The following is a 13,067-nucleotide window of genomic DNA, read 5'->3' on the forward strand; positions in this document are numbered from 1 at the left end:
TTGGGAAAATATCACGTTAATCGTTTATCATTAGATTCCGTCGTAGTTCCAGCAGAATACGAAGATACCTATTTCTGGGAGTGCTGCTTCAAATAGTCCCACATGTTTTCAATACAAATTTATATTTTAGGAATTTGCAGGTCAAACCAGATGCAATAGGGTGTCTAAATACTTCTTTATGTACAAAGCTTTGAGACCTGTTATCACGACAGTTGTCATCTTGGATGATAGGAGTGTTCACTGCATATTTATCATGAAAATGCTAGAAACATATCAACACATGATCACTGAAAATGTTCAAATAAACATGCTAGATCATGTTCACAATCACCTGAATGAATGGGGTCAAATCATAATACGAAAGCACCCCTATACATCACAAGAATTTCTTCAAGCTTAAACCATACTCGCGAGATACTGCAGGTGAAAAACTTAGTTAAGCTTTCAGTACACTCAACGCCTTGCATTATTGGAATTAAAAAAAAAAAAAAAAAAAAGCGACTTGTCGCACCATACTATACAGGAGCCATCAGGACATTGTCCCTGAAATTTCTTACGATGTGCTCAGGGAAAATTAAAACCCTTACTTTGGTACTAGTGTTACCAACCACTCTATTTTACATCATTAAGAAAACTGCTATTATAGATGCACCGAAAAAGGCTTGACACGTGAGTAGTGGCAACTCCGAAGTGAGCTGTCTGAGACCTTCTCTTGCTGGCTCCTCTATAGAGGCTATTACAGTTTAGTGTCTGATTTATTGATCCCATAGAAGAGATGCAGCTTTATCACCGCATTAAGTAGTGGCCTCTTTCGTGATACTCGATTTCAAATGTCCATTCCATGAACCTTCCTTCGCATTTTTCTCTCAGATTGGTTGACATAGACCTACATTTAAAGACTACAGCAATTCCTGTCGAGTTTGAAAATGATTTTCCTTGATCAGGCATCCAATTCATCTGCCTGAGTGCCTAACCATCTGGGTTAGGATCTTTTGCAGCTACAATTCTGACGCTATTTTTGAGTTCACGCATCTTAGATAATTTCTTGTAGACACGTTAGACAGTATAGGTTTTGATACACCAAGTCGGATATCGTCATTTACTCTGTAGTCATGAGCAACCTCGAAACACACGGTCTCTTTTTGCCATTGTTACATCTTTGTTTCGACTTATCTGGACGATCTGTTTCCATACAGCCGACTGGCACACTCACTACTGTGAACTGCAATGGTTGTTCGTCAATGATTATAGTCAGTAATTTAGTTGAAAAAAAAAAAAATACTTACCGGAACTTACCTTCAAATTTAGTAGTCTCCATAGGGACTCATACTGGGTTTCTATTTTATCTGACAAATATCTTCCGGAACGCCGTTCTGGTGTGTTCTAGTTTAACTAAACCACTGATGATAGTCCATTATCACGTGTTATCAGTAAATGTCGTTTATCGCGTAGATATGGGACAGTATTTGGTTAAAAGGAAATTACCTTAACCCCGTATTATTAAACTGTTTTCGAGAGGAAGGGTAGAACACTGTGTTTGAGCTCTGAACACTGTTTGAGCTCCAGTAACACTATGTTTGAGCTCCAGTAACACTATATTTGAGCTCTGAACACTGTTTGAGCTCCAGTAACACTATGTTTGAGCTCTGAACACTATATTTGAACTCCAGTAACACTATGTTTGAGTTCTGGAATCGACTGCTTCAAGGCCAAATGAGACCTGAAAAGTAAAAACGTTCTCGCCCTGCATGCAATGCAGAGGCTCAAGTGCAGAGCCATTGAGAAGTGCTCAAATACAAAACAAGACACATAATGAGTAATTCATATGACTTGGTAGTTCAAAATAAAGTGAATAGAAAGAAAATGTGAAGTTAATTTTCAAAACAACGTTTGTTCTGCATGAAATGAGTGAATAGTTAAAAAACAGTTTTAAGTTCACAAAATTAAAACTTTGCTGATTATAAGTTAGAACATTGTCGATTTTCTTCAGAAGGTATAGGGCAAAAAAGTTCATACGGATGACACTAACTAAAATTCTTATGGCAAAGAAGAAGAGCCATAGGTCTTTCGTTACGTTCAAGAAATCAAATCCTCTTTTTTAGCAGCGAATAAAAGATTGATTTCCTATGCTGCTAAAGCAGTTCGGAAACTTCAACATATTCGCCAACTTGCATTTCTTATAACTAAACTCTTTAGCTAATTGACCTTCTTCAGAGTGGATTCCTCAAGGTATATGAGAGTCCCTACTACACTGTCGCTGAAGTCGGTGAGTGAGTGCTGCCAGCTGCTACGGTTAAGTGAAGTCACTTGATTTGTACAGAGAACTTTTTCATTTTGATCTCTAATTTGACTTTGAAACGGGCAGTTCCAAAGGTCAAACGTAATATTATTGGAGAGAGGGAGCTTTTCGAGATCTATCTTTCCCCAGCTCCAGAAAAAAGCTCAAAGATATGGCGCCAAGGTAACTTCCCTCTAACCCCAATGTTCTAGAGGAGGTGACTGATTTTAGTCCAGTGTGCTTATATATGTCGTAGTGCTTCAAGTGGATTACATTCATTACCTTGCATTAGAGAGAATTTTAATACATAGAATTTGTGAAATAAAGGCCTTAATTTGTTATATTCCTCTTATGGTTGTTATACTCTTGTAAATTATGATTATTATTATTATTATTATTATTATTATTATTATTATTATTATTATTATTATTATTATTATTTACTGACGAATTTCGACACAACTAAGGACGACGAAGGATTATTGCAGAGGGGAGGGCGAAGATCATAAAACTGAAGAAATAAGTTTAGGGGGGCACTGAGGAGGAATGCTTTTAATTTGTTTCATCTTACTCTAAATGACAATTATGAATACATAAAATTGTAAGATTAGATTTAGATATTTTATATTTCCAAAATATATGCATTCCGTTCTCGTCTGTAATGATCACCCTCATAAATCTGATCCAGTCCTTTGTTTTAAAATACATCTTCATTTGTTGCGATTAGATCATAATGCTGAGTTAATTCTTTGTTTTTGTATGTTTCAGGTGCCAATTATCATTCCAGTTGTTGTGTTAGTCATATCTGTTTACCTAATTGTGGCTCCGATCATAGACAACCCGCAGATTGAATATCTGTACGCCACTCTGTTTATCCTTGCTGGTCTGATATTCTATGTCCCATTCGTACACTACGGAGTAGCTTGGGGCTGTATGGGTAAGTAATGTTATTTCAATATGGTAAAGAATATTGCACTCTTCTGTGCTAGTTGTACCGTTCATTGGTCTGATATATTGATGTATCTCGTGTAGAGTTGCCATCTTTTCGTAAGCGGGATCATTTATCGAACATGTGCAGATCAACGTTCCTCATACCTAAATTTGAACATTGAGCAATTTATTGAGAATAATAGTAGGAAATCCTGCATGAAAATTGTAATGAAAGAAAATTTGGTGGCTAGTTGAACAGAGTTTATAAACTATTAAACCGAACAAAGGATAACATTGTTGGCGAATATTTCACTGCTGTCAACGCGGGAAAAAAAGAAAGAGAAGAAAAGAAAAGTAGCGATACAACCACATCCTATCTCGATAGCCCGCATATGTATACAAATACATCATGAGTCAAGTGGAAAGTTGTAATGGGTCGAATAATTTACAAATGTTACAAAGAATTTCTGTCGCAAAATTTATAAGTGGCGTCCCGCCATATAATGTGTTCTTCGTAGGTAGTTTGGGACACTGAAAATTTTCTTAAAATTGAAGATGTTCCGCCTAATTCGGGACAGGTGACAACCCTAATTTCAAGAAGTCAATTTTACCCAGCAATATTTGTGGATTAAGATTTTAACTCTCAGCAAAGCATTGGTAAAACTTCATTGGCAGCGGCTGAGTTTATTCTTCTTTTTTTCTGTACACAGAACGGTCATCTCGTTGAAAAATAAAATATTTAAGTTTTACGTCATACGGTTATACCAGCTAGGATAAAGAAGATGGTGATGAGAAATGAATGAAATTGTGGAATGAAGAAAGTGGGAGAACCCCGAGAAAACCCACGCACACGGTTTTTGTCCACCACAAGGTTCACTTGGCGCGAGCTGGGATCGAACCAGGGACCCCATGCACCAGAGGTGGACGCTCTACCATTGAGCCACCGCGACCATTACGCTCATCTCGTTGAGAATGGAATTAATGATTTCCTGTTAATTACTGTAGTAATACATATTGGCCAAGAGAGTGATTCCCAACTAGTTCCACCTACACTTGGTACGGGAATTGCTGCTGATGCGACCTTCCCACGCCCTTACCTGTGAATTCTCTCATCTGCTCACAGGGCTAATTAAGGAAATCAATGATTTCATCACGATAAATTAAGTTCGTCTATAAATAACAAGACGGTGGAAATGTTGGAAGTGGCACACGTACAGAGTACGGACGTACCAGGTATAGAAGACAATCCATATCGGATAATCAGCAAATAAAACACTGAAGAGTTGCTGCAAACGATATAGATGGAAGATGGAGCTATTAGCTCTGTAACACTCTCAATTCTGAAATTCATAAAATTTATTTCACGCTTCCCTACCTTACACTGATGCTGGTGCTGGGGTTGTTGGCAGTATGTACGAACGTAATAGAATATCCTCTTCAGTCAGTGGTGGAAGATTGAAATTGACTACGTTAGCGCAGACATTAATTTTGGCGGTCGGGTGTTTACGAGTTTGGACACCGTCTACGAATCCGTATGTAAAATGTGTAACGCATACTTTTTTGTTTGTGTATTACTTGTACCTGTAATACACTGATCCACTACACTTCTATTGCAGTGGTGTTATTGACCTATCCTAGCGATGACAGTCCTCACAACAAACGCCTATGCACTTTGCACCCATAATTGGTTACAGAATAGATTTTTTTCCTTTTTGAGTGTTACTACGATATATAAGTTTCTTTTCCTGTGTAAGATTCTATCTACTTTTCACATGACATGTTGTACTAATAAGAGCAAACAATGTATGTGATTATTCCAGACATCAAATTAATTACATTATTTTCCATACAATTCTATTGCTAGGAACAGGGTCGTTATTACATTCGCTATTGGTGTGGACATTTTTAGCGGAAACCTTAGCAACATCCAGAAAACTGTCCACTTAATGTTTTTATTCTTATTTAGTTCTAAGGATTTCACACTTGCAATTTGCTCAATCTTTCAGGGAAATCGTTTATGTCACTGCTTCCGGTGTTGTATGTTTCCAGTGGGTTCCAAAAAACACACAATAATCAGAAATTACAGTGGTTATATATTTTGCTCTGATCTGCAAGACTATAATAGGAGAGGGAAATTGTAACTTTTTAAATTTCCGACAGAGGACACTGCAAAAGCTGGATCAAATATGATCACAGATAAGGAAACATGATTAAAATAAATATGAAACGAATGGCATAATATACTTTATTTAGAAACCAAGTTGTTTTTCCAACTATATTAATAATATATTATTTATATACTGGACGTACTTGATCCATTCTATGCCTTAATACGTCAGAAGACCCAGCGCAAGAGTATGTTGGCGAAAGAGGGTAACACCAACCCTAGTACGTCTGCCGCTGAGATAACAAATCTTGTATAGGTCTATTTCTGTCAAACATTACACGATTAATTGAATACGCGTCATATATTAAAACATTACCTCTTACCGTGAATTATCGTGAATTGCATTAACAGATGGTGGCTCATGTACTCCTCAAAAATAAGCTATTTTCGATATGGCTCATCTTCCGTTTGCAGGTGTACGAGCTGCTTCTTGGTACAGTACATTGGAAATGTAACATCATTTCACAATAATTGTTGCAAAATTAATATATCTCAGTCTATTAATTTACTGAGGAGGTACAGGTAAGAAAAATCATCAAACGTAAATTATTACCTTTGAGTTTACATTTTACAATAGTCATTTACAACTAAAAGGGTTGTATTTCTAGCAAATTCTTATCTAGCTTTCTTTAAACTATGGATTTAATACACATTGTATTAGTTAATATATAAAAGTATAATTGTTATTGATAGTTACGGGTGTTGAGTGCCTGCGCCATCTGTGTTTTTTTTAGGTAATTGCTTTATATAGGGAAGTTTTCTACTTTTTTCCTTAGAAACAAACAAAAATTTCAATGACTTGATTTTATTAATTTATTCTTCAAATCTATTTTAAACATCTGTTGGTTTGTGAAAATTAAATTCTGTGATATTTATAAATTAAATGTTAAGTAATATTCATAGTTGGAAATATTTATTAAAATTTTAACGAATTAAAATTAAAAAAAAATAATCATTTGAAAATATAATAGATTAAATTTTAAAAAATCGATGTCAGATAAAACAAACACTTAAAATTTAACTTCAAAATTAATTTTTAAAAATTAAAAAAAAATGACAGTTTCTTCTATTATGCAATGAAAATTGTCTTGAAGTATGAACTTAAATGATAATGTTAAAACCATGGGATAATTAATCTACTATTATTAAAACTTAATATTTTCAAACAAAATTGATAACACAACCCCCCCCCCCTACACACAAAAAGTTTTGTGTAGCGGACCCAGGGTATGAATTCGATATATTTTGTTACACAGAATTCAAATTTCAAAAACCCATAACAACTGAGCGTGTCAGTTTTTTGTTGTGGGCGAAAAGCTTGGGCGACTTTGGATAAGGAGAATACATGTAAGACAGCACTACAAAAAACAGAAGTTCTGTGCAGTGGACCCCAGGATATAAATTGGATGTATTTTGTTACGTAGAATCCAACTTTCGAAACTCTAGGACGATTGACCGTGTCAATTTTTTTATGGGCGAAAAAAATTTAGCGATTTTGGATAGAGAGGACACACATCTTTCGCCCATAAAATGAAATTGATACGGTCAGTAGTCCTGAGGTTTTGAAATTTGAATTCTGTGTAACAAAATATATCGAATTCATACTCTGGGGCCCGGTACACAAAACTTTTTTCTTTTTTGTAGATCTGTATTACGTGTATTCTCCCTATCTAAAATCGCTCAAATTTTTCGCCTATAAAAAGGAATTGACATGGTAACTCGTTCTGTTTTTTTTTTATTATTTATTTATTTGGATTCTGTGTAACAAAATACTTTTTTTTATGTGATTGTGTAATTGATAAACAATAAAATTACGCGTAAAATATACAAATCAGCCTGGTTTCTGAGAAAGAAAATAATAATTATGTTTTCAATCGTTACGGTTTTTTTTAACGACAATGAATTAAAAATTAACTTCTGAAAATTTAATTGACTAAATTAAAAATCAACAAAATGTTTAACTGATTATAATTTTTTTAATAAGTCTTCTAATATTAAATGTTTATCCATAATACGAACTCATTTTAACAAAGCAAGAGACAGTTCACAAGACTTGAAGAAGAAATCAGTAAAAAAAACAAACCATTCAAATTCCAGTTCATTGCATTTCCACATAGCTCAACGGATGAAAAAAGAAAGATGGCGCACGTACGCAACACCGTTAATAACTAAATCACTGTGGAAAATAACATATTGTTTCTGTTTTCTGCTTACAGACAGCATCACAGTGTTCTTCCAGCTTCTGCTGGAGGTTGCTCCTACCCATACAATGCCCATTTTTGAAGATGAAAAGCTATCATATTAGGAGTAAAACTGCTTGTCTTGTGATGTCGTCCTTCGTTAGAAGAAGAAAGGAAATTTATTGAAACAAAACAATAAATACATGAATTGGAGATTGTCTTAATTAAGGGATAATTAGACTCTCCAGTGAAACAATAAAAAGCCTTACTTGTCGTCACCGTTTACAAGTGTTGTTCAGTATTGTTTGCTGTTTGTTGCCACTCACAGATGAGTGTTGTACACTTGTTACTAATGCTCATATACAGTATATTGTTGTGGTACGGGGGTGCTCTTCGAAACATGCAATGTAACAAGGGAACACGAAAAGCACCTTATTTCATTCGGTTGATGATAAAACACAAACACAAAAAAAGTTATTATATTCACTGAATAAATGCAGGGATGTAAGTTTCTACTTAAACTTTTTTTTTTTTTAATAACAACTAAAATCCTAAAGAATAACTAGTAACGAAAGATTCTGTAACAGTCATCAAGGCTTAGGACGAATTAAATTGCGAGTGAAGGATGATATGGGTTGGGAAATATTTCTTTGTATTTAATACTCATTTTTTTTAAAAAAAAGAAATCACCTAATATTTCAAAATGAATCTCATTTTTTTATGTCTTTGTTTTTTTTTCTAAAAGAGTAAGACTTGCTTTATGTAAGATTTGAACTTAGTTTTTATTAAGTACTATAGTTTGATAATAAAAATTAATAACTATATATATATGACAACCTTATAAGAATTGAACTGCCTGGGAACTAAATTATCATTAAAATTACTTCTTTTTTTTTTCGTCACGTATATATATATGAAGCAAAAAGACTAAGCAGCATAAATGGTACTGTCTCTGTATTATTTCATATAATTGAAGGAATTTTGTTCAAAAAATTAAAAATTAAGAATAAATAATAGTTATACAATTCTTTAATGTTATATAAATCAGGAATGTATCATACTTTATGTACGTTTACAAGAACCAAAGAAAGAGAAACAGTAATGTTTAAGCCTGCAATTCATATTTCGGTTTGATTAAACGTAAAACCAGACCAAACTACTTGGCATAACGGCCTGATTTATGACTCTGAGCCGCTTCACGTCATCTGTTAGCTACTGGAGGAACTACGTCCAACCTAGCGTATCGGGAGCTTTATAGACCTAGAGGCTGTCATGTCTTTTATTCACGTGACTCCCCAGTTTTGCCTCACGACCGGCCAAGGATCGAACCCGGGACCATTAGACTACGGTGTCCCCGCTTAAAAAACGTAAGCCGCAGCTTAAGATTCTTTTCTTCATGATATGGTTTCTTGTAAACTTTTTATTTTTATTTTGTTCGTTTTATGTATTTAAGATTTCTTCGGCCATATGTTATATTAAAGAAGCTTTCTCGTTGTTAGATAAGAAAAGAAAATCATACGCAAAACAACTGGATCAGTATTTATTATTATTAATAATCAAATCTAGAATGAACTAATACAGCGACTCTCCATTTCTTTTAAATTTAAGTACTACCCTAGGTAGATAGTTCCTCAATGTTTTCTATCATTCCAATTACATATATGATGACAGAACTATTAACAACGTGTGCATCTAAATGTACTGTAAATCCTTTGACTTAGCATTTCATACAATGCAAAATGTTAATGGTCATCTACTCGTATAAGCAGAATTTTAATATGATGAACTTTGATTTCAAAATGTAAAAATAATATTTCTGTATTCAGCATTAATATGTTTTAAAAGGCACTGTAATTCTGCTGTGGACCAAAGAATTCTTATATACTAAGTATTTATACATATTTTTTATGCGTTACTTCTGATCTCTCATCGACTTTTGACACTTTCTTCGATGATCAATCTATACAGGAATGCGGAAGGAGAACAGAGGACAAGACAGACTAATATTTGGGACATTAGTAGCGAAAATAATAATAATAATAAATATCTCGTTTAATGAAAATACTTTGTTAATAACTTTCCTATTCGTCTTCCAGTTTCAGTGTTAGATATTGCATTTTTAAAGATTTTTTTTTTTTTTTCTATAAGCCGCAAGTGTGATCAAGCGTACCTTTTTCAAACTAAGTTTGCACAAGAATTTTGGTGTAAGGCAAAACGATATGCTGTACTGAATAACTGAAATCATCCATATCAGTAAATGAAATAACATGACAATTTTAGATTATGTTTGCCAAGTTATGTTGATAATAATAAATCTAAATTGACATTTATTTCCTTACTAAATTTTTGTGGAAAGTCAGTGTGAAAGAGTTGTACGATCTGGTATTTTAAAGTTATTAACAAGCAAGTTCATCGACGAGTATTTTTTATTATATAAAGAGTGAAATACATAAAATAATTTCATGTTTTGGATTATTGTTAAAAGACCTCCATAATTTTAAAATAAAGTATCTGAATATAAATTTTGGTACGGTATATTAGTAACTATACGTCCAGATATTTACTTACCTGAACGTTGTTGATGGTAGCTTTCTCTCATCCTGAGTGACACTCTTTAAAATATCAAACCATGCGATTAAGAGAAACAGTTGATATTTTGTAGAATGCCACTGAAGATGATGAAAGCTACCATCGAAAACGTTCCAGTGATTAAAATATTTTGAAGCGTACTAAGGGGTTATAGTGAAATATTTCATCATGCGTCAATTTATTTTCTTAAGGGGGCAGACTACTAAATATTTTTGAAAGACTAATAATTTTTCTTTTGCCCGTTTTTCGTAAGTGGAAAGAGGTAATAAAATGTAACTTACCACAATAATAGATAATGCTATTCTACACCCGAAAATACGGATCGAAAGAATTTTCAGTGTTGCCATCCATAGAAATAACAGTGTGACCAGAATTTGAATTACTCAAAAATCTAGGTAAAGGCAACGACTAGAAAAATAAACTCAACGGTAATTGATGACTTATCATGCTGTCTATCCTTCTTGTTTACTACTTTTTAAATAATATTTCTATTTATTTTATAAACCTTACATAAATTCTTACAAAATAAATAAGTCATTACAAAATAAATAGAAACATTATTTAAAAAGTAGTAAACAAGAAGGATAGACAGCATGATAAGTCATCAATTACCGTTGAATTCATTTTTCTAGTCGCTGCCTTTACCTAGATTTTTGAGTAATTCAAATTCTGGTCACACTGTAATTTCTATGGATAGCAACACTGAAAATTCTTCCGATTTGTATTTTCAGGTGTAGAATAACATTATCTATTATTGTGGTAAGTTACATTTTATTACCTCTTTCCACTTACGAGAAACGGGCAAAAGAAAAATTATTAGGTTTTCAAAAATATTTAGTAGTCTGCAGCCTTAAGTAATATGTGTGTGTTATTGTTATATCAAATACTTTTCTGTCAGGACTTCTTATATGCTCATCATATTCACACAAATTTCACTATTTTTCTTTCAGTTTAGTGCGTCAGTCAATTGTTTTCTCTTTCTCTCAAGCAAAACTCTCAGATACCTAGAAAGAAAAGAGGCCTAAAGCTAAGCTGTACATGTACGTTAAAATTGTTCTTTCACTGCAAAAGGCGTACATACTTACCTTAAACTCTACATTGTTCACTGATATAATTTCTTCCCCATTAAATATTGTACTCCTTCAAGGCTTTTATTTATTCATCTTCTCAACAAACTCTTGTACATAGTGAGATAGAAATAGATAGGCACATCACAATATTTAAGAGGCCCCATCACGACGAAATTAAAATACCGCTAATTTTACAGTAATTATGTGATATCTTCAAATAGATAAACGATAATCGAAAAGTGGAACAAGAGCCCGCTAGATAATATTATTTTACATGGGATGCCGTTGTCACAACTCACTTATCTGCTTTGGATTTCCAGCCATTTAGAAAATCGGCATTTATTTTCGCGTTTATAAATGGCTGTAAACGGAAAGCTGCTAGGTGATTCGTGATAACAGTACCTCATGCAAAATAATATTGTCTAGCACGCTCTTGTTCCACATTTCGATTATCTTTTATCTATTTGAAGATATCACATAATTACTGTAAAATTAGCGGTATTTTAATTTCGCTGTGATGGGACCTCTTAAAGAGGGGATATTGAAGGTGGTTTTGAAATAAGAACTACCGGGAAGGCATAGATTGACGAAAAAAAATTTTTAAAAATTAGGTTGAAATATCGAAGAAATATAACCCAGATAACTGCCAATGAACATACGAGAGTAATAATTATGGAAATTAATCACAAGATTTTAGTATGATGTCGAAATAATATTTCAAACAAAGCTTTAGCGATTACGTTTATTTACACACTTACACTTGACTTGAAATCGTTATTTGAAGGTTTTTTTTTATTTTTTATTTTTTTTTTTAAATACGTGTTTTAAAGAATTCTTTCAAGACTCAGTTACGTATATAGCGAGGGAACACTTTCCTTTTCTCATTTGTATTATATATGTAGGTATATTGACATTATTGCTCAAGTTTGGCTTACTGAGCTGCTAGCATTCAATACCATAGGTCTTTTCAGTGTACAAGATGCATTAAAAATTATATTACGTATTGTAGAGTTCAATACAGTTTTATATTACTTGTAATCATCAATTAGTGGTATAAAAATAACAAATCATGTAGAAGTTTGAATGCAAGCAGGCACAAGCTTCGACTAGAAAAACAATTTGAAAGATTAACAAACGATCCTCTTTAGTGTATATATATATATTAATATATATATACAAAATTCAGTTCATAGTAAATTATCATCATACAACATACTAACTCAATATTGCTGAGTCAAAGGAAGACGTGAAATAATATTTTTGTAACCGCAAACTAACTTCTGTTCGAAAGAAAAGAAAAGAAATGGAGGAAGAAATATAGATTCCACTTGTGTTTGGGTCCATATATATATTTTTTTGCCATTTATGCTGCTGAATATAGCAATATATGCACATTTCTTACTAACAGAGTGAACATATAAAGGTTAATAGTATAAAATGACGCAAAAAATGCTTAAGTTGTACTTAACCGAAACCTGTTTCTATTTGTATAACACGAATATATTTTTTTATAATGAGGGAAATGGTATGTAAACATTCATAAATATAAATATATATATACAAATATGTAACCTATTTTTAAAATTTTTACTAGAAGGTGCCATTTCGAATTTTAAGAAAAAATAATAAAACGTTTATTAAATGAAATGTGACAGTACTAAACTGTAAGGTGCTCAGTTGTTAAATAAAGTGACAGGCGTTCAAGTGTGTCTTTTATTAATATATATATGTACGAAGTGTGTTTAAAAAATGACTGAACATTCGTTGTTCTTGCTTCATTCCTCATTATCCAAACTTTCCATCACGATTCCCTTCAAAGCACTCCCCTCTGTTGTCACTGTTGCCATCTTTTT

General features: G+C 33.1%; 1 protein-coding gene across 3 annotated transcripts in view; it reads left to right on the forward strand.

Annotated features, from left to right (window-relative positions):
• The window catches only part of LOC145690111 (b(0,+)-type amino acid transporter 1-like), a 232,429-nt gene extending 223,874 nt beyond the window's left edge, over positions 1-8,555 (forward strand). For all 3 annotated transcript variants that reach the window (XM_081764692.1, XM_081764690.1, XM_081764691.1), the window contains 2 exons: positions 3,047-3,215; positions 7,592-8,555. In XM_081764692.1, the coding sequence (XP_081620818.1) occupies positions 3,047-3,215; positions 7,592-7,680 (258 nt within the window). In that variant the 3' untranslated portion in view covers positions 7,681-8,555. The remainder of the gene's footprint in view (positions 1-3,046; positions 3,216-7,591) is intronic.
• Positions 8,556-13,067: the final 4,512 nt, after the last annotated feature.

Source organism: Thermobia domestica, chromosome 7 (assembly GCF_964235325.1).
Source record: "Thermobia domestica chromosome 7, izTheDome1.hap1.1, whole genome shotgun sequence".
NCBI lineage: Eukaryota > Metazoa > Arthropoda > Insecta > Zygentoma > Lepismatidae > Thermobia > Thermobia domestica.